Consider the following 18,917-nt stretch of genomic DNA (forward strand, 5'->3'; position numbering starts at 1 on the left):
TGCTTCCCCCTGCTCTAATTTTTAAAATTGCTATCTCATTCCTTCTAGGATGTACATGCTTTCAAATGTTAATGTCTCTCCTCAATGACCTGTCAGACTTTAACTGGCTTGCAGGTTTTCTCGAGGTCCATAAAATAATAGAGCATTTTACAATCAATGATAACTTAAATATGAGGAAATATAACTATCAACTATGTATACAGCCTGGCAGTGAGGCCAGGAAAACAATTTGGAAAGACCTAGGCTGGGAAATTCTTAAGCTGTTTGGAGGGCCCTCTGTTAAATTGAAAATCCCTAGGTATTGTGGCACAGACAGAAGTTGGTTACCAGCAACCTGCTTGTTAGGTCTGGTTGACATGGCAATAACAGGCTATTGACATGTAAGGTAGGGATTGGGGCTAGGATTCTAATGTAGTGGTTTACCACTTAGAAGAGAGATAAAAGCCCAAGTGTGAGGAAAATCAGGACCTCTCTGACCTGATAGATCTCCAGTCAAGAGCTGCCTGGGACTCACACCAAGCTGGCAGCTGGCCACACAAGCCAAGAGAGAACAAAAGGTGGCTGGAGTCCTGTTTGTTTTACATCAAGTGTATCCTTTCTTGGTAGCCCAACTTATCCTTTATCCAAGTTAGGTAACATGTTGACACCTAAGCAAGTTTTGCCACCTACTAACCCAGGGAGATCTTGGGCTCCTACCATATCAATGTAATATACATATTTGCATACAAAAAAGATAAGATATATCCTAAACTGAGAGGTTATTTCTCAGGTATGAGATTAATAGAGATTTTAACTTTCTTTTCTTTTTTTTTTTTTTTAAAGATTTTTTATTTATTTAATTCCCCTCCCCTCCCCCGGTTGTCTGTTTTCTGTGTCTTTTTGCTGTGTCTTGTTTCTTTGTCCGTTTCTGTTGTCGTCAGCGGCACTTAACTTTCTATTTCATATAGTTTTACATTATTTAAATCTAAAAAAAATCCACACGAGTCATTTTTATAATGGGGGAAGGTAAAAACATTCAAATGAGAAAATACAGGATAACGTTTAACATTGAATCAGGGAGGCGACTGCTTATGTTTTCCTCTTTCAGCCCCAAACCCTCATGAAATTTTTAATAAGAATGAATTACTTTTACAATACAAAAATTTGTTTTGAGAAATAAATTCCTCAAAGCCCAATTTCACTTTATCAAATAAAAGTCAGTACACAAATTCTTCTACATTGCATGCGAAAAATTCAATTTATTTCTAAATTAAATTTATACACAGTTTGGACACTTGATTCATTAAGCAAACACTTTGCTAAGAATATACTGAATGCCTACTGTCAAGCAGATACGGTTCTTGCGGCTTTCACATTTGTTACCTCTTTTGACTCAAAAAAAAAAAGACTTTACCCAAAGATGTTTTCAAGAAACCGTTAACTTTCTAAAATGCCTTCCTTGGAAACGAAGGAACCCCGCGGTCTAGCACCTCCCTTCTCACGTGACCGTGTGACCCCAGGACGCCATCTTGAGCATTGCCTCATAGAGGAAACTACATCTCCCAGAATCCTTGCGCTCTGCGTCGTGCTGGCACTTTTACTGGCCGGGTCTTAGAACTGTGCTTGTAGTCAAGCGCCATCTTTGACGCTGGCAGTCTGGGATTTCTGCTGGTGTTGCAGTTCCGAGGACGGCGGGCGGCAGCGGATAAGAGAGAAGAAAGACGTGGCAGCAAGCGGGAATTAGGGATAGTGTCGTCGGTTCGGTAAAGTTTCTGTTCTCTGGTAACTAGACCCGTTTTTTGATTCCCGGGTGGTTGGGGGCCGGGGAGGTGGGGTCAGGGTGACGGGAGTGGCAGTGGCCTCCCCTCGCCCTTGGGTCGCGGCCTAGCCCGGGAAGTTAGAACGGGTCCCTTAGGCCCCGCCGTAACGATCTCTTCCCCCACCTCCCGGCCGCTGCCCTCGCCGGGGCGGGCTGGGAGCCCTAGGCTCCCGCTCACTTTTCCCATCCACCCCACCCCCACGGCGCCTGCTCCTTTCCCAGCCAACCTCCTCCCCTCCCCCACATCCGGTGTTAGCGAAATTGTAGGAGCCGGAGCAGCCCCAGAAAGCATTCTGTTCTCCCGACTCCCGGGGAGAGAACTGACACTAGATTGCTTTCTCCGGGGCAACAGTTTCTCTAGTTTAGCGGACCCCGACTGCTTAAATCGAACAGTGCAAGGAGCTGAATTTACCTACTCTCATTCCTCTCCAGGATCCCACTACTTTGGAAATTTTCTCAAACTCCACATAGAGAAAGCCACCGACTTTATTCCGGTATCCTACACCCATTCCCTACCCTAATTACATTCCCACTCCCAGCCCTCAGCATCGGAGTCAAGAGCATCAGGGACACTTCCGTTCTTGTATGATTGGTGAAACCGTAATGAAGAACACCCCCCAAACTCCCATAATCGGTGCGGATTTCTATGGGGAAGGCCTATATTGTTCGCATCTTCTAGGCCTTGGTTCTGGACCTTGAGAAGGAGGCTGTGAAACTAGTGATAGCGATGCTTTTTAGAGTAAATGTATGTAGGTATTGGGGGAAGAGGAGGGATCAACCGAGAAGCAATGAAAGTGGTTTAAAGCTTTATACACTCGTAGAGTTCAGCTTGTGAGGTACTCATTTACAGGCTGCGTAAGGCTTCTGCTGTCTAAAAATGTCGGAAAAATACACTTGAATTGATCCTTGATGCAAACAGTAAATTGAAAATGCAGTTTGTAACCTTGTTTTGTAATTTTACTCCCAAAGCATTTTTTTCAGGCACCCACCTTTTTAAAAACGGTAATACTTTTAGTTAGAGCTGAGAGGCCTCAGCTAGCATTTGCTGTTAATGACCAGTATGTGGAGTTCGATTTAGCTTTCCAGAATTGACTTTTTGGCTTGTTTTGGCAAATCACAGTCCTAAATGAGAAATGTTGAATGATGCACTATGTTTTTGTTTAAATAAAGTTTCCTGAAAATAATTAATTTCAGAATTAAGGAGAAATCGATGTTGCTGTCATGAAGCATCATAAAAATATATTCCTGTAAAGCTGAAGGCAGTTATAGTTCTTGATGAAGCAGAAGGAACATGGACTTGGGATTTGGAAGACCTGGCTTCTAGCTGCTCCTGACCAACTAACTCTATGACTAGGAAAGTGGGCCTTCGTTCTTTTTTCTGTAACATGAGGAAACTGAACTCTTTGAATTCAGAACTCAGAGAGTTGGAAGGGATCTTAAAGCCCTCTAAGAAAAATTTCGGGAATGTTCTCCGTTGTTGTCACTTTTCCTTCAAAAATAACCTGGCTTACAAGTCACTGGTCCAGAGGGAATTTGACTCCCCATAGAAACGGGAGAAAAGGTAACGTAAGTAGAGAGGAACAGCTGTGTTTCTGCTTGAGTAATAATCCAACTACCCGATCCTGGTACGAATTTTGGAGACCTAACAAGAATGAGTGTATGTACCTTAAGTGTGCCAGTTTCCTCACTCTCTCCTAGGAGAAGATGCAGCACTTTAAGTGGTCCTGGGATTCTGGGATGTGTTCCTATTAATTCCAGTACAGGTGAGGAAGATGTGGTAGAGGGAAAGATGGTGGCGGAAGGAGTAGATAAAGAGACAAAGTTGCCTGCCAAAAAGAAAAGAAAAAAGGGTTTGCGAATGAAGGGGAAGAGGCGCCGAAAAAAATTGATCCTTGCCAAAAAGTTTAGTAAGGATTTGGGATCTGGGAGGCCTGTTACAGATGCTCCTGCTTTATTAGCTTCCAGTGTTCCGGGGCAAGATGAAGAAAGTCTTTTTGAGAGCAACATAGAAAAGCAGATCTATTTACCTAGTACCAGAGCCAAGACGTCCATTGTGTGGCATTTCTTTCATGTTGACCCCCAGTACACATGGCGGGCTATTTGTAACCTCTGTGAAAAAAGTGTCAGCAGGGGTAAACCAGGGAGCCATCTTGGTACATCCACTCTTCAAAGACATTTGCAGGCAAGGCATTCACCTCACTGGACCAGGGCCAACAAATATGGAGTCACCAGTGGGGAGGAGGATTTTACCTTTGATGTACCTTTATCTCCCTCTTCTCCTGGAAGCAGTGGAAGCTTTGAATACATTTCTACTGATCCATTAGATGACAGTAGAATGGGTAAGAAACGTGATAAATCAGCATCTGATGCCCTGAGGGCAGAAAGAGGGAGATTTCTCATCAAAAGTAACATTGTCAAGCATGCTTTAATTCCTGGAACAAGAGCCAAGACATCTGCAGTTTGGAATTTTTTTTATACTGATCCTCAGCACATCTCAAGAGCTGTTTGTAATATATGTAAAAGGAGTGTGAGCAGGGGTAGACCAGGTTCCCACTTAGGAACTTCAACACTTCAAAGACACCTGCAGGCCACGCATCCCATCCATTGGGCTGTTGCTAACAAAGATAATGGTGCTGTTGGAAATGGATTAGATGAGGTTGAGACTGAGAGAAATGATCTCTTAAGTGATTCTCTGCATGGTGCAAAGTCTACAGGCAGGCAAGATTTAACAGCTGAGGAGCTTAGTGACTCTGAATCAGATGAACCTCCTGTGTTAGAGGTTGAAAGTAGGCGATCTGAGAGTCCCATTCCTGTGGCAGAGCAGGACAATCTGGTGCATGCCCAGGAGAGGGAAGCAACATATTGTGGAAATTCTGTCTCAAGTCAAATAAGTCAGGCAATCATTCAAATGATTGTGGAGGATATGCATCCTTACAACTATTTCTCAACCCCAGCCTTTCAGAGATTCATGCAGATTGTGGCCCCTGATTATAAGTTGCCATCAGAGACTTACTTTTTTACTAAGGCTGTACCTCAGTTATATGACTGGGTCAGAGAAAAAATTTTCTTAACTTTGGAGAATGTTCAAAGCCAAAAGATACATCTCACTGTTGACATATGGTCCCATGACCCATCCACTGACTATTTCATTGTTACTGTACACTGGGTCTCTTTGGAAACCACACCTCCTCCCAATAATGGTAGGAGCCCCAATTTTAGAAAGTGGGCAGTGCTTTGTGTAACAGGTTTGGCCAAAGACTGTTTAATAACCAACATTTTACAAGAATTAAATGACCAGATTGGTCTGTGGCTTTCGCCTAATTTCCTCATCCCTAGGTTCATTGTTTCTGACAATTCCTCTAATGTAGTACATGCAATCAAAGATGGCGGTTTTACCCATGTGCCATGCTTACTACATTGTTTAAATATAGTCATTCAGGACTTTTTCTGTGAGCACAAAAGTATTGAGAATATGTTAGTGGCTGCTAGAAAAACCTGTCATCGTTTTAGTCATTCAGTCAAGGCCCGTCAGATATTGCAAGAGTTTCAAAATGATCACCAACTTCCGTGGAAGAATTTGAAGCAGGATGAAACTGGCCATTGGATTTCTACCTTTTATATGTTAAAATGGCTCTTAGAGCATTGCTACTCAGTTCACCATAGTCTTGGCAGAGCCAGTGGTGTTGTGCTCACTTCCCTTCAGTGGACTCTAATGACCCATGTTTGCGATATTCTTAAACCATTTGAGGAGGCCACTCAGAAAGTGAGTGTGAAGACCACAGGATTGAATCAGGTGCTACCCCTCATCCATCATCTATTCCTTTCCCTGCAGAAACTCAGAGAAGATTTTCAAATCAAAGGTATTACTCAGGCCCTTAATCTGGTGGACAGTTTATCTTTGAAACTTGAAACTGACACCCTACTAAGTGCTATGCTCAAATCCAAACCCTGTATCTTGGCTACTTTGTTAGATCCTTGCTTTAAAAACAGTTTGGAAGGCTTTTTTCCTCAAGGTGCTGATTTAGAAACTTATAAGCAGATCCTTGCAGAAGAGGTTTGTAACTATATGGCATCTTCACCAGGCGTATGCCATATTGCAACTTCAGAACCTTCTGGTCCTTCAGCTGCAGTAGGAGCTGATTCATTTACCTCACCTGTAAAAGAAGGCACTTCCAGTTCAGGCCCCATTGATAGCTCAGCTGTAGATAGTGTTGGCATTAGAAGCAAAAGCTTGGTGTTCCCTTCTGCTCTAGCAGTAGTGGATGAATACTTCAAAGATAGGTATTTAGAGATCTCAGGAGGTGATGACCCTTTGATTTACTGGCAGAGGAAGATGAACATATGGCCAGCTTTGACCCAAGTTGCCATACAGTATCTAAGCTGTCCCATTTGTAGTTGGCAATCGGAATGTATCTATACTACAAATAGCCACTTTCATCCAAAACAGATCATGAGCCTGGACTTTGACAATATAGAACAGCTGATGTTTCTGAAAATGAACTTGAAAAATGTCAACTATGATTATTCTACATTGGTTCTGAGCTGGGATTCTGAGAATGAAGTTCAAAGCAACGAAAAAGAAATACCTTAATTTCTTTTCCCTTTCTCCACATAAAATGGACACCTTCTTTCTACTACTGTATCCTAATAGTCATACTAATTATTATTTAAAAACAAATCTGGGGAAACTTGAAAACATTAAAAGGGCAAGAAATTCCTTGGAGGCAATATAACATTGATAAAGTGAAGATTAACTTCACAGATGTCAAGTGCTAGCTCTGTGTAGCTAGCACTTGAAATTTTGTTTATACCAATTGAGAGAAGAGATATATTTTTTCAATAAAAATATAGTGCAGCATTGAAAGGCCTTGGGCTATTTCTGGCTGGTAGATTGAGGTAGTAATTGGTTTTAACTAAAAATTCCCCTCTCTGTGGGGAGCATGATTCCTCTGAAACCAGTAGAGTGAGAATAAAGCATTCTAAGCTGGTATTCCTTTTTTTTTTTTTTTAATCCATTTTTCTCTTCAAAAGCCCTCATGCTTACCTACAACTTGGCAAAAACAAACTCCTATGAAATTGTTTTATATTTGGAAAATTCTAATTGCCTCCTCATACTGGTCAGCTTTATAAATTTCAACTTCTTGAGTGCGTTAGAGTTATCCCTTATTTATCCGGTTGGGTCTTTAAAAGAATTGGGAAACATTAGAAAACAATTAAGAAAAAATTACTTTTGTTCTTTGAATCTTTCTTTAGCCTTAACAAAATCATGTAAATACTATAAAAGACTTGGTACATTTGCATAATTTATAGGTAAATGACATTTAAAAAGTGGAAAAAGATTGAGTGAGAATTGGATTGAAAGCCCCATGAGCATATACTTTGGATAACCCCAGTATGAATTTTTTAATTGATCTTAAATGTCTTTTAAAAATATAGCGAATGATCCATAATACTGTGTTTTTTACTTTGAGATTGGTTTTGACCACAGTATTCTAAACTTAAAATAAGCAGTCAGTATTTTCATGTGTTAGGAATACCTCACTAGTAGAATGAGGAAATTGATCTCAGTGATCTTCAAGGTCCCTTTCCACTCTGAAAGTATGTGATTGAGTGGGAAGTCAGAAAATTGACGGCTTTTAGTAAAAGTCTATTTGAAGTTTCAGACTGAATAACTAATTTAAGATCCCAATTTTTCCTTTTTTTCATTTTAGATTTGGGGATATTCCCTGCCCAAAAAAATCCTGGAAAATTGACTAGTATTAAGTGTGAGTAAAAGGTGTCCACTTTTTTTTTTTTTAAGTTTTGATTTTAGTTTTGTCTTGGATAGTATTTGGCAAGATTTAGCCTAGAAATTATGTAGTTTTTATTACATGAGAATCAAAATTGCTTTGTTACTGGGCTGGTTTCAAAATTTAGAACTCATTTCTATGTATCAAAATGGTTTTTTGGGGTTTTTGTTTTTGTTTTTAATTCTAAAAGGGTGTATACACCATTCATTGTGAAATGAAATTTCAACTCCAATAGCTTATCCTTTGCTAACTGGAGTAAATGGATGATTACAAAGTCTTTAGTTATAGCCATTAGTAGTAAAGAATTCAGAACTAGGCTGCATAAGTAAGCCTTTGCAGGCCAATATTAAATTGTCATACGAATGACATTGGTGTTGATATAAAAGAAAAAAAAAATCTTCCCTTAGTAAGAGTTCTGTGTTTTAACTGTGCCAGTTCAGGATGGCTATAATGCTGCTCTGCCTTCTACAGCTTGCTGCACCACTCTGTAGTTACTCTATAACTATACGTTTCTATCTTTTTTGGTTAAACACTCCCTGAAGATAGGATGACGATATACATACATCCATATTATACACATTCATATATGTGTAAGGATTTCCCTTCATCTTTGTTTTGTGGGCCGGGCAAAATTTAGTGTAACATAATGACTTCATGATACTTTGATATAAGAGTAAGTTCACTATTTTTATAATGAACCCAAATCTAAAGGCTTTTATATTTATCTTAAAAGGGAAAGCTTACTCAAATATTTTATTTCTACACATTTGTGTATATGTGTGTGTGTATAAGCTAGTTAGTATATATATATGTATGTTATATACATAAAACACTATATTTTTACATACAAGTATGCTTTTATTATACAGATAATAAAGATGGGGGAAGGTTTCTGTTTTTTTCTTAATAGGTGAAGAAATCTTGAAGACCAGAAATTGGATCTTATTGAATTTTGATGTGTTTTTTTTTTTAATTTTTTGTTTTTGTTTTTGTTTTTAAATTATATTGTTCGGCTATGGAAGATGGATCTTTTTTCTTTTTCTTTTTTTCCCAAAAACCCCTTGAATCTCAGGTTCATCTTTAAATGAACTCTTTTTTGGTTTTTGGTTTTTGGTTTTTGTTTTTGAGGAGATAACTAACTTTAGCTGTCTCCAGTCTGACAAAGGTTATTCAAATGGACTTACTCTCCCAGTAGTTGGGAGATGTTTTAAAAAAACACGTCCTGTGTTTGACTTGTGGCTGAGAGATTTCCTTGGCATTGTGAGGAGGAAAATTCTTTCTGCCTCATTATTATTAATTCATGGATTGAGTGTTGGTTCGACCTACAGGAGTAATAGATTGGAACTCATTGAAGACACAGACGTTCCTGTTGCGATCAACCAGCTAATGTAAGTATGAAAATGGTTTTTTTGGTGTTTTTTTTTTTTTAAATCTCATTAAGGGACTGAATATTTTTGTAAATTAAGACAGATACTTTTCATGGATTAGTAAGAAATTAAAAGGTAATTGTCAAGACAGTTTTCTTTGTTCACAGGCTGTTTTTGTGCAGAAGCTTTTTTCAAAATAATGCATGCACATTGTAAAAGGTAAAAACGATATAGCCAAAGTGAAAATCCCCATTATATTTTCCCACCAGAGAAAGTACTGCTGATAGTTTATATGAGCTATCATGTCCATTCATCCATTCATATAGGTCAGTGCATACTTGCTTCACCTTTTTTTAATGACTATGTAATGTTCCATTATATTGCTATGCCGTAATTTATCGTGCCCTCATTGATAGACGTTTGATGGTCTTGCATCCAGTAACAGCTTTATATACACATCAGTGAACTTGTTTATTTATAACCAGTTCTCAGATATAAATTTGTTGAATTGTGTTAAATATTACTTTCAAAAAAGGCGGTACCAATTTACTGAACAACTGACAAGTTCTTTTTGATTTGTAAAAATCGTTGATGCATCCCATATATGTATATACACACACATTTTTTTTAACTTAGATTACATAAATGTTATATAAAAAATATAGGGGATTCCCATATTCCCCAGTCTCTACACCTTCCGCATTTTCCTCCATTAACAACATCCTTCATTAGTGTGGTACATTCATTGCAGTAGAGGTTAATCCTTTTAGCAAAGATACTGATCATTGATTATTTTGCTGATAGGTCTTTTGCTATATAAATGTTTTTCATTTTATGTAGCCATATCTATCAATTTTTTATTATCAGTTTTAGTTTTGTTACCATGCTAAGAAGGATGTTTTGTTTTGTTTTTACCCTGAGCTTATAACCCTACCTTTTTCCTACAACTTGGGTAATTATACTTTTTATATTTAAAATGTTATCAGCGATTGTAATTATGTCACATTGCACTCTTCCTTCTGCAAACCTAGACTATCAAATATGGCTTGTCTTTTTGCTGAGCGCCATTGGGAATTCAGAATCCTTCTTAGTTTAGTGCTCAACTTAACCAGCATTGACCTCTTCCATCCCTACTTGAATTCCCCTGGAATTTTTTGTATGAAGTAGAAATGATTTTTTTCAAATTGCTAGCCAGTTTTTTGTCAGTTTCAAATGTTATGTTTTTCATAAATCACAATTATTCATAGACTTCAGTTCTATTAATCTGTGTACTCATTCAGTTGCCAGTTTTACATAAATTGTTATATTTCACATCTATTATAGTATCAATAGAACAAGGCCCTTCCATTCTTTAAAAAAAAAACTTTTCCTGGATAATTTAAAAATCAGTCAAGCTCCAGTGATAAACTCTCACTGAGATTTTGATGTGACTTGCATTCAATGCGTGGATATTTGGGGGAGAAGTAACTTCTTTAAGCTTCTTTATCTAGGTCTTTTGTCCCTTAGTAGTTTCATAATTTTTTGTTTTTTGTTTTAATTTGGTATGGGTCTTGCATACTTCTTAAATTTTTAAATTTCTTCCTGTATATATTATCATTCATTATGAATAGGACTCTTTATTACCATCTTATTGCTGGCATATGGGAAATTTACTGATTTTGTTCATCTTACTAGTCAGTTTACTGAATTTCATTTTCATTATTTTTAGTTGGTGGATTTTCCAGTTTGCAAGCATATAATCTGCAGATGTTTTGTCTCATCTAGTATTTGTAACAAAAAAAAATTGTTACTATACTTTCCAGAACCTCTTAAATAGTGTTGCAGGATAGTAGATAAAGTGGACATTCCCTTTCAGTGAGTGTTTTCTTTGAGTGAGTGTACCTGTAGTAGTGAGTGTACCTGCAGATGCTGATGGTTTCCTTAGCACTGATGCTGAGGATGTTTTCTAGTTTACTAAGGGTTTTTATCAGTAGATGTTGCAGTTTAGCTTTTTTTTTTCCTTTAAACTTTTTGGTATCTTAAGATGATGGCAGGGTCCCTGCCCCTCTCATCTATTAATGTAATGAATTATATAGTACATTTCCTAATGTTAAATCATTCCTAGTTGAGGAGTAACTCTTTTTGATAATGAGATGCTATGCTTTAAAACTTTTTAAAAAGCAGTGAAATAGTGCCTTTGACATGGCTTATTTTTTTTTTTTAAGTTTTATTCTTTTCTTCTAAAATTTTTCAAGAATACATGGAATATATACATGGAATATTTTTTAGAGGCTTTCCTTTCCATGTCTGAAAACTTTTTTGTCCAGAGCTGTCCTTGAAATGTAGTTTGAAAGGCAAAATCTAAGGTTATAATCTCTCCTTCAGAATTCTGGATTCATAGTGTTATTGTTTTTTACTTTTAGAGATTCAGATGAGAGTCCAATACCAGGTTTGATTTTCCTGTCTTTGTAATCAATCTGCTTTTTCCTGGAAATTTGAACTTAATTTCACCATATCTAGTACAGTAGGTATGTTGTTAAAGAAAATTTCTTTTTGGCATCTGATGAGCCCCTTTAAAAACACGAGTCCTTCCAATTTAGGGAAACTTTCTTGGATTTTTTTTTATTATCTGTATCATATTCCACTATTTCCTGTTAGAGTTTGCATTGTGTAAAAATTGGGTCTCCTAAATCTGTTTCCATGTCATATACCTTTTATATTTACAACTCTTTGCAGTTTCACCTTGCATTCCACGAGGTGTCCTGGCAGTGATATCTTTTTTTTTTTTTTAAGATTTATTTTTTATTTATATCTCTTCCCCCCTCCCCACCCCAGTTGTCTGTTCTCTGGGTCCATTTGCTGCATATTCTTCTTTGTCCGCTTCTGTTGTCGGTGGCACAGGAATCTGTCTCTCTTTTTGTTGCGTCATCTTGTTGCATCAGCTCTCCGTGTGTGTGGTGCCATTCTTGGGCAGGCTGCACTTTTTTTCACGCTGGGTGGCTCTCCTTACGGGGCGCACTCCTTGTGCGTAGGGCTCCCCTACGCAGGGGGCACCCCTGCGTGGCACAGCACTCCTTGTGCGCATCAGCACTGCCCATGGGCCAGCTCCACACAGATCAAGGAGGCCCAGGGTTTGAACCATGGACCTCTCAAGTGGTTAGATGGATGCCTTATCCATTGGGCCAAGTCTGCTTCCCAGCAATAATATCTTATAATTCAGTTTTTCATTTCTCATCAATGTTTATTCTGCTGTCCATTCCCTCTTTTGAAATCTCTTTGGGAGTGGAGCCTGGAAAATTGAATTTTCTTACTTTTTGAGCTTTATCTTCCAACTTTTTTTTCACTTGTATCAATGAAATGCATCCTTTTCAAGTTTTCTGGGAGTTTGTATTAGAATTTTAAAAGAATTGTCCCTTTTTCAAAGATTAAAGTGTAGATCACTCATTTTGACCTCTCACTTTCAAATGGCTATTTTCAGGTTTTCTTAACCTGGATACTTTTTGTTCCTTTTAAAACTTAAATTTATCAGAATACATTTTGGGGTAATATTGATACCTGTCAATTTTTAAATTTTTAATTTCTAGAAAGTTTTTTTTTTTGGTCATTTTGTTGACTAGCCAGTCCATTTTTTTTTTTTTTTCGTAGTGAGTTATTGAAGTTCAGTGTGTAAAATAGATTATGTATATGAAGGAAAATTTCTGTCCCAAGTTTTACTAATGGGTACACATCTACTCATAATCTTCCCACGGCCTGCCTATCCCTGAGGGAGCCATAAAAGCCTAATATGAAAATAGTTACCATAGTACAATTCATGCCATTTGGTTGTTTAATCATTATGTTGGGAGGAGAGTCCTCCTGAAAACCAAGAATAGATCCATATATGTTCTTGGGATGTTCATTCTTGTCAGATGATGACTTTTTCTTTTTTGCATATGTATCATTGTGACATTGGCATTCTGTTAAAGGTCTAAGCTTTGTTCCATTCTTCAGCAGATCACTGGTCATGAGGCCAGCTAGGCAGACTTAAAATTTTTATTATGCCTATTTTACACTGTATAGAAAAGTTAGTATGGTGCCGAGTGATAAACAAGATAAGTACTTATAATCCTGCCAATATGGCAGTAACTACAGCCAACATTCTGATGTTTATTCTTTTAAGCTTTATTTTATATAAATATATTTGTTTATGAGTATGATTTGTTTATGAGTATAGATAAATGAGATCATATTATTTATGTGTATTTTTGTAACCTTTAAAAACAAATAATCCATAGTTCCATAGTACAAATATAATCTTCAGTGGCTTCATATTGGTTTTTTTGTTTTTTTTTTTTTTTTTTTAGATTTATTTTATTTATTTATTTTCCCCCCCTCCCCTGGTTGTCTGTTCTTGGTGTCTATTTGCTGCGTCTTGTTTCTTTGTCCGCTTCTGTTGTCGTCAGCGGCTCAGCGGCACGGGAAGTGTGGGCGGTGCCATTCCTGGGCAGGCTGCTCTTTCTTTTCACGCTGGGCGGCTCTCCTTACGGGGCGCACTCCTTGCGCGTGGGGCTCCCCTACGCGGGGGACACCCTGCGTGGCACGGCACTCCTTGCGCGCATCAGCGCTGCACATGGCCAGCTCCACACGGGTCAAGGAGGCCCGGGGTTTGAACCGCGGACCTCCCATATGGTAGACGGACGCCCTAACCACTGGGCCAAAGTCCGTTTCCCTCATATTGTTGCATTATTTGGATGTTACAGTTATTTTTAAAGTCTTAAAATTCTTTGATCATTTAGGTTTTTAGGTGTTTTTCCATTATTAGAAACAAGATGTGATAAACTTGTGCATTATTACCTAGCATTTTTGTCCTTTATTTACCTCAGGACAAATTGTAGAAAGGGAATCCTTGGGTCAAAAGGCATGCAGATTTTTAAAATTTTGGTATGTGGCAAGTGGTAGACATTAACTCCTAACCTAGGTTATTGATCTCAAGGCTTGTTTCATCTTGGTGTTGTAGAATATTTGCTTAAGATTTATCAGTGGGATATATGCTTGAATTTGGTTTAATTGATTTCAGATTGTTTATTAGTGTTTCTGAAACCTGAGCTATTGGTATAGGAGTTGGTAGGCACCCCTCAGTATTCTGAATAGGGCTCTTGTCATGTGCTTTTACTAGAGGTTTTCTTGGACACTTTTTTATTGTTGTTGTTGTGTCATCTTGCTGTCAGCTCTCCATGTGTGTGGCACCATTCCTGGGCAGGCTGTACTTTCTTTCGCGCTGGGCAGCTCTCCTTACGGGGCACAATCCTTGTGCATGGGGCTCCCCTACATGGGGACACCCCTGCGTGGCAGGGCACTCTTTGCACCGCATCAGCACTGCGCATGGGCCAGCTCCACATGGGTCAAGCAGGCCCGGGGTTTGAACCGCGGACCCCCCATGTGGTAGACAGACGCCCTAACCACTGGGCCAAGTCCACGTCCCTTCTTAGACACTTTAATGGGGACCTGGTTATGGCAGGGACTGGGGCTTCCCTTAGTGTTGGTGGTTGTAATCTTGGCTGTTTGTTGAATCACTGTTTTATGGAAAGAACTTGGAGGAATTCTTTTGCTCCTTGTTTATGATTGGTGTGCAACTCTTGAGCCATCTTTATTACGTAAGCTAGATCAATAGATGTTTTTAGAGATAATTGTTTCACCAGTTATTCTGGCCAGTTTTCCCCAAATAGTATAACTTAATACCTTTTTTTTTTAAGGTTTAATTATATTTTATTTTTTAAATTAACCTCCCCTCCCCCAGGTGGTTCTTTTTGTCTGTCTCTTCATTGTTTGCTCACCTTCTCCAGGAGGCACTGGTAATGGAACCCAGGACCTCCTGCCTGGGAGGCAAATGCCCAGCAGCCTGAGCCACACTCACTCTCCTAATATACTTTTTTTTTTTTTTTAAAGATTTATTTATTTATTTAATTTCCCCCCCTCCCCTGGTTGTCTGTTCTTGGTGTCTATTTGCTGCATCTTGTTTCTTTGTCCGCTTCTGTTGTCGTCAGCGGCACGGGAAGTGTGGGCGGCGCCATTCCTGGGCAGGCTGCACTTTCTTTTCACGCTGGGCGGCTCTCCTCACGGGCGCACTCCTTGCGCGTGGGGCTCCCCCACGCGGGGGACACCCTTGCGTGGCACGGCACTCCTTGCGCGCATCAGCACTGCGCATGGCCAGCTCCACACGGGTCAAGGAGGCCCGGGGTTTGAACCGCGGACCTCCCATATGGTAGACGGACGCCCTAACCACTGGGCCAAAGTCCATTTCCCCCTAATATACTTTTGAAATAGCAAAACTGCTTGTGAAAATATTGAAAATTTGTTAGGTGAGAAAAATTCAGTTTGTCAGAATGTATATTTAGCAAGTATCCTGTGTAAAATAATCTAAATATAAAATATAGATCATTTGTTTAGTTAGCAATGCTTATTTAATTTATGCTGTGCATTATAAGAAGCACCATAGAAAATACAAAAGAAAGAAGGGCATGGCTGTTTTCCTTAACAAAAAATATACATTGTGGATGGGAATGTACCATATTTACATAAGAATAAAATATGAATCAGTGTTTACAAGGTTATGTATAGGCAAGTACATATTAAGGTTCGGTTTTAACAATGTGATCTCATTAGTCATATTGATTTGGGGAAGGAAGTTGAAGAATTTACCTGCAATACTTTAATTCAATGTCTCCTCATTTTAGGATTACATTTTAAAGGCAATTTCTGTCATTGAATTGTCTTTTGGAAGAGTAAACCCATTTCAAGAGGTCTTGGAGCTGGTCCTCATCTTGAGGAAGGAGTGGTTTGTGTTCAAGAAGCTGCTTCTAATCCAAGGATCTACTCAGCATGCCTAATCAAGGAGAAGACTGCTATTTTTTTTTCTATTCTACATGTACCAAAGTAAGAATTGACATCTCTGTATCAGTTCTTTCTTACAATTTCTTTTTTTGAGGTACCAGGGGCCAGAGATTGAGGTACCGGGACCTTGTATGTGGGAAGATAGCACTCAGCCACTGAGCCATATCAGTTTCCTTGAGTGGGTTTTTTCTGTTTGTTTTGCTTGTTTTTTCAGGAGGCACCAGGAACTGAACCTGGAACCTCCCGTGTGGGAGGCGGGGACTCAGCTGCTTAGGCCACATTCCCCTCCCCACCACCAGGTTGTTTTTATGTTTTGTTTTACCCAACTTTTTATCTGCTATCAGATTTTTAGTAAAGGATAACATATCTAGGAGAATGCGTATTCATTTTTTTTCTTTCATTTTTTATATAACTGTAATTTTCCCATGTTCTCCAAAAGTGAAAAGGCCCATGGCATATGGTTGTCAGTCAGTGTTCTCTATAACTGATCTATTCTGTGTGTCTTTGGAATCAAGGGCACTTTGGCCAGTGGATTCCTAACTTTGATTTTATTTACTTTGTATTAAATATGTGGGTGGTTTTTATTATACTTCTAGAAACTGTCATGGATTAAATTTGATTTCTTTCCCAGTTTTCCTCTGAAAATTCCTAGAAATAAATTCAGTATAAAAATTTAGAACTATTTTTTTATTCATTTTTTTTTTAATATTACATTAAAAAAATATGAGGTCCCCATTCACCTTCACTGTCCCCACCCCACCACTCCCCCCACAGTAACACTCTCCCCCATCATCATGACACATCCATTGCATCTGGTGAGTACATCTCTGGGCATCGCTGCACCCCATGGCCTGTGGTCCACACCATAGCCCACACTCTCCCACGTTCCATCCAGTGGGCCATGGGAGGGCATACAGTGTCCAGCAATTGTCCCAGCAGCACCACTCAGGACAACTCCAAGTCCCGAAAATGCTTCCACATCTCATCTCTTCCTCCCCTTCCCCGCACCCAGCAGCCACCATGGCCACTTTTTCCACACCAACCCCACATTTTCTCGATTATTAACCACAATAGTTCATGAATAGAATATCATTAAGTCCACTCTAATCCTTGCCGTATTCCTCCTTCCTGTGGACCTTGGCTTGGTTGTGTCCATTCCACATCTGTGTCAAGAGGGGGCTTAGATTCCACATGGATACTGGATGCAATTCTGCTTTCAGTTGCAGGCACTCTAGGCTCCATGGTGTGGTGGTTGACATTCTTCAACTCCATGTTAGCTGAGTGGGGTAAGTCCAATAAATCAGAGTGTAGGAGCTGAAGTCTGTTGAGGCTCAAGGGCCTGGCTATCATATTGTCAGTCCAGAGATTCAAATCCCCTAGATATATCTTAAACCCCAGCACCAACTACAATTACAGTAAAGTAGCATGAAAGGCTTGTGAAAAGAGATCACATCTCAGTCCAGCTCCATCACGTAGAAACACCAGCTCCAAAGAAGGGCCAACTGACATGGCAGTGAACTCCCATCTGCCATGACCATAGAACCTGTGGGTCTCTTTAGCCCTCAAAAGAACCAATACCTGGGGTTGTATCTACTTTATCTGTCTCTGAGACTTTGCTCAGGTGTGCATAAGGGCAATCCTTCTGACAACCTCCAGCCTCTTTTTTAGAGACTTATAGCCATATAAACTCATTTGTCCTTTCCATTTCCCCCTACTTTAGGTCAAACAGCATTTTTAACTCCTATTATTATATGTAGACAGGGATATTCTGCTGGTCCGCATTGAACCTTTAATTCAAGGTCATTTTCTAGTTACGTCATCAGCTGGTACTTGGTAGTGATCCCTTGGTGCCAGGGAGGCCTTTCATCCCCAGGTGTCATGTCCCACGCTGGGGGGAAGGCATTGCATTTACATGCTGAGTTTGGCTTTGAGACTGGCCACATTTGAGTAACACGGAGGCTGTCAGGAGGGAACTCTTAGGCACAGTGCTGCTCTAGGCCTTGTTCTTATTTCAGGCGTATAGGCTCACAAGCATAGTCATTAGTATCAGGGGGTCATTGTTGGACCCTCATTCCTTCCTGGTCCTTGCCTTTGCACCTGGGGGACTGCCACTGCTCCCCTAGGGACCACGACAGAGCCTCCCCCCCCAGCCCCCCAGCCAGGAACCCAGTACCTCCCCCAGCTTTTAATTGTTGTTTTTAATTGTTTCCGCTATGAGTATATCCAAATATTTCCATGCACCCTGGACACATGACCTATATAACTCCTTGTCAACCATATGTCCTCTGTCAATAACATCCCATACCAGTATTCCTCTGCTGCCATTGTTGAACCACTCTGTGATCCAAAACTTCCTGAAAAATGAAGCCCAATATAATGTCAGTTTCCCTTACTAGTAAAATGGAATATAGCGATGAGTTTAAAGGTTAGATATAGAATACATACTGATTTGGAAAAATTCTACATCCTATCTTTTTCTTTTCTTTTTTCCTAATTATTGAGCTTCTCTTCACAAGAGCCTTAGATCACAGTAATTCATATATACAATATACAGTACTCTCACATATCCATTATAAAACCTTTTCCTTTCCACAGCAATAATCTTTTAACTTATTCATGTCATATTTACTGAAACTGATGTACAGATATTGAGACAATAGCTTTTAAACAAGGTAACATTTGTGTTTACATTGTGGTTTATACTTTAGGCTATACAATTTTCTAAATTTTTTAGTTATCCTATGTTTTACATTATGGTTTACATTTTTAGGCTGTCGTCCGCTATAGGTTTTTGGTGTAATATTACATGTTTTATATCCATCCTTGTGTACTCTTGTGAAACACTTCTTTTGCCCTCACATTTACTTTGGTTCCATCTATTTAATACCTATTTCCCCCTCCCCTTGGGGCCCACAGTGACAGTCAATCTTCATTTCTTTTTTTTTTATTATTTTTTTAATTTTAATTCAAACACCCCGCCCCGGTTGTCTGTTCTCGGTGTCTATTTGCTGCGTCTTGTTTCTTTGTCTGCTACTGTTGTCGTAAGCGGCACGGGAAGTGTGGGCGGCGCCATTCCTGGGCAGGCTGCACTTTCTTTCGCGCTGGGCGGCTCTC

General features: G+C 39.3%; 2 protein-coding genes across 11 annotated transcripts in view; both read left to right on the plus strand.

Moving 5' to 3' along the window:
* The first annotated feature begins 1,592 nt into the window (after nucleotides 1-1,592).
* The window catches only part of ZC3H11A (zinc finger CCCH-type containing 11A), a 49,769-nt gene continuing 32,444 nt past the window's right edge, over nucleotides 1,593-18,917 (plus strand). Inside the window, exons 1-5 of one of the 10 annotated variants that reach the window (XM_058274996.2) lie at nucleotides 1,593-1,761; nucleotides 2,231-2,292; nucleotides 7,510-7,563; nucleotides 8,916-8,975; nucleotides 15,647-15,845. In XM_058274996.2, the coding sequence (XP_058130979.1) occupies nucleotides 15,792-15,845 (54 nt within the window). In that variant the 5' untranslated portion in view covers nucleotides 1,593-1,761; nucleotides 2,231-2,292; nucleotides 7,510-7,563; nucleotides 8,916-8,975; nucleotides 15,647-15,791. Of the gene's footprint in view, nucleotides 1,762-2,230; nucleotides 2,433-7,509; nucleotides 8,976-15,646; nucleotides 15,846-18,917 lie in introns of those variants that run through there. The other 9 variants (XM_058274997.2, XM_071207656.1, XM_004459060.4 and 6 more) reach the window with 9 other exon arrangements.
* Nucleotides 3,316-6,902, plus strand: ZBED6 (zinc finger BED-type containing 6). Its single transcript, XM_071207655.1, has one exon. It carries the CDS (start codon nucleotides 3,450-3,452, stop codon nucleotides 6,387-6,389), a length of 2,940 nt encoding a protein of 979 aa, XP_071063756.1. The 5' UTR covers nucleotides 3,316-3,449; the 3' UTR covers nucleotides 6,390-6,902.

The sequence above is a fragment of the Dasypus novemcinctus genome, chromosome 13 (genome assembly GCF_030445035.2).
Source record: "Dasypus novemcinctus isolate mDasNov1 chromosome 13, mDasNov1.1.hap2, whole genome shotgun sequence".
Taxonomy (NCBI): domain Eukaryota; kingdom Metazoa; phylum Chordata; class Mammalia; order Cingulata; family Dasypodidae; genus Dasypus; species Dasypus novemcinctus.

Bases quoted from the DNA above. Each gene is read 5' to 3' on its own strand.
- ZBED6 (XM_071207655.1), top strand. From the start codon at position 3,450: ATGAGTGTATGTACCTTAAGTGTGCCAGTTTCCTCACTCTCTCCTAGG.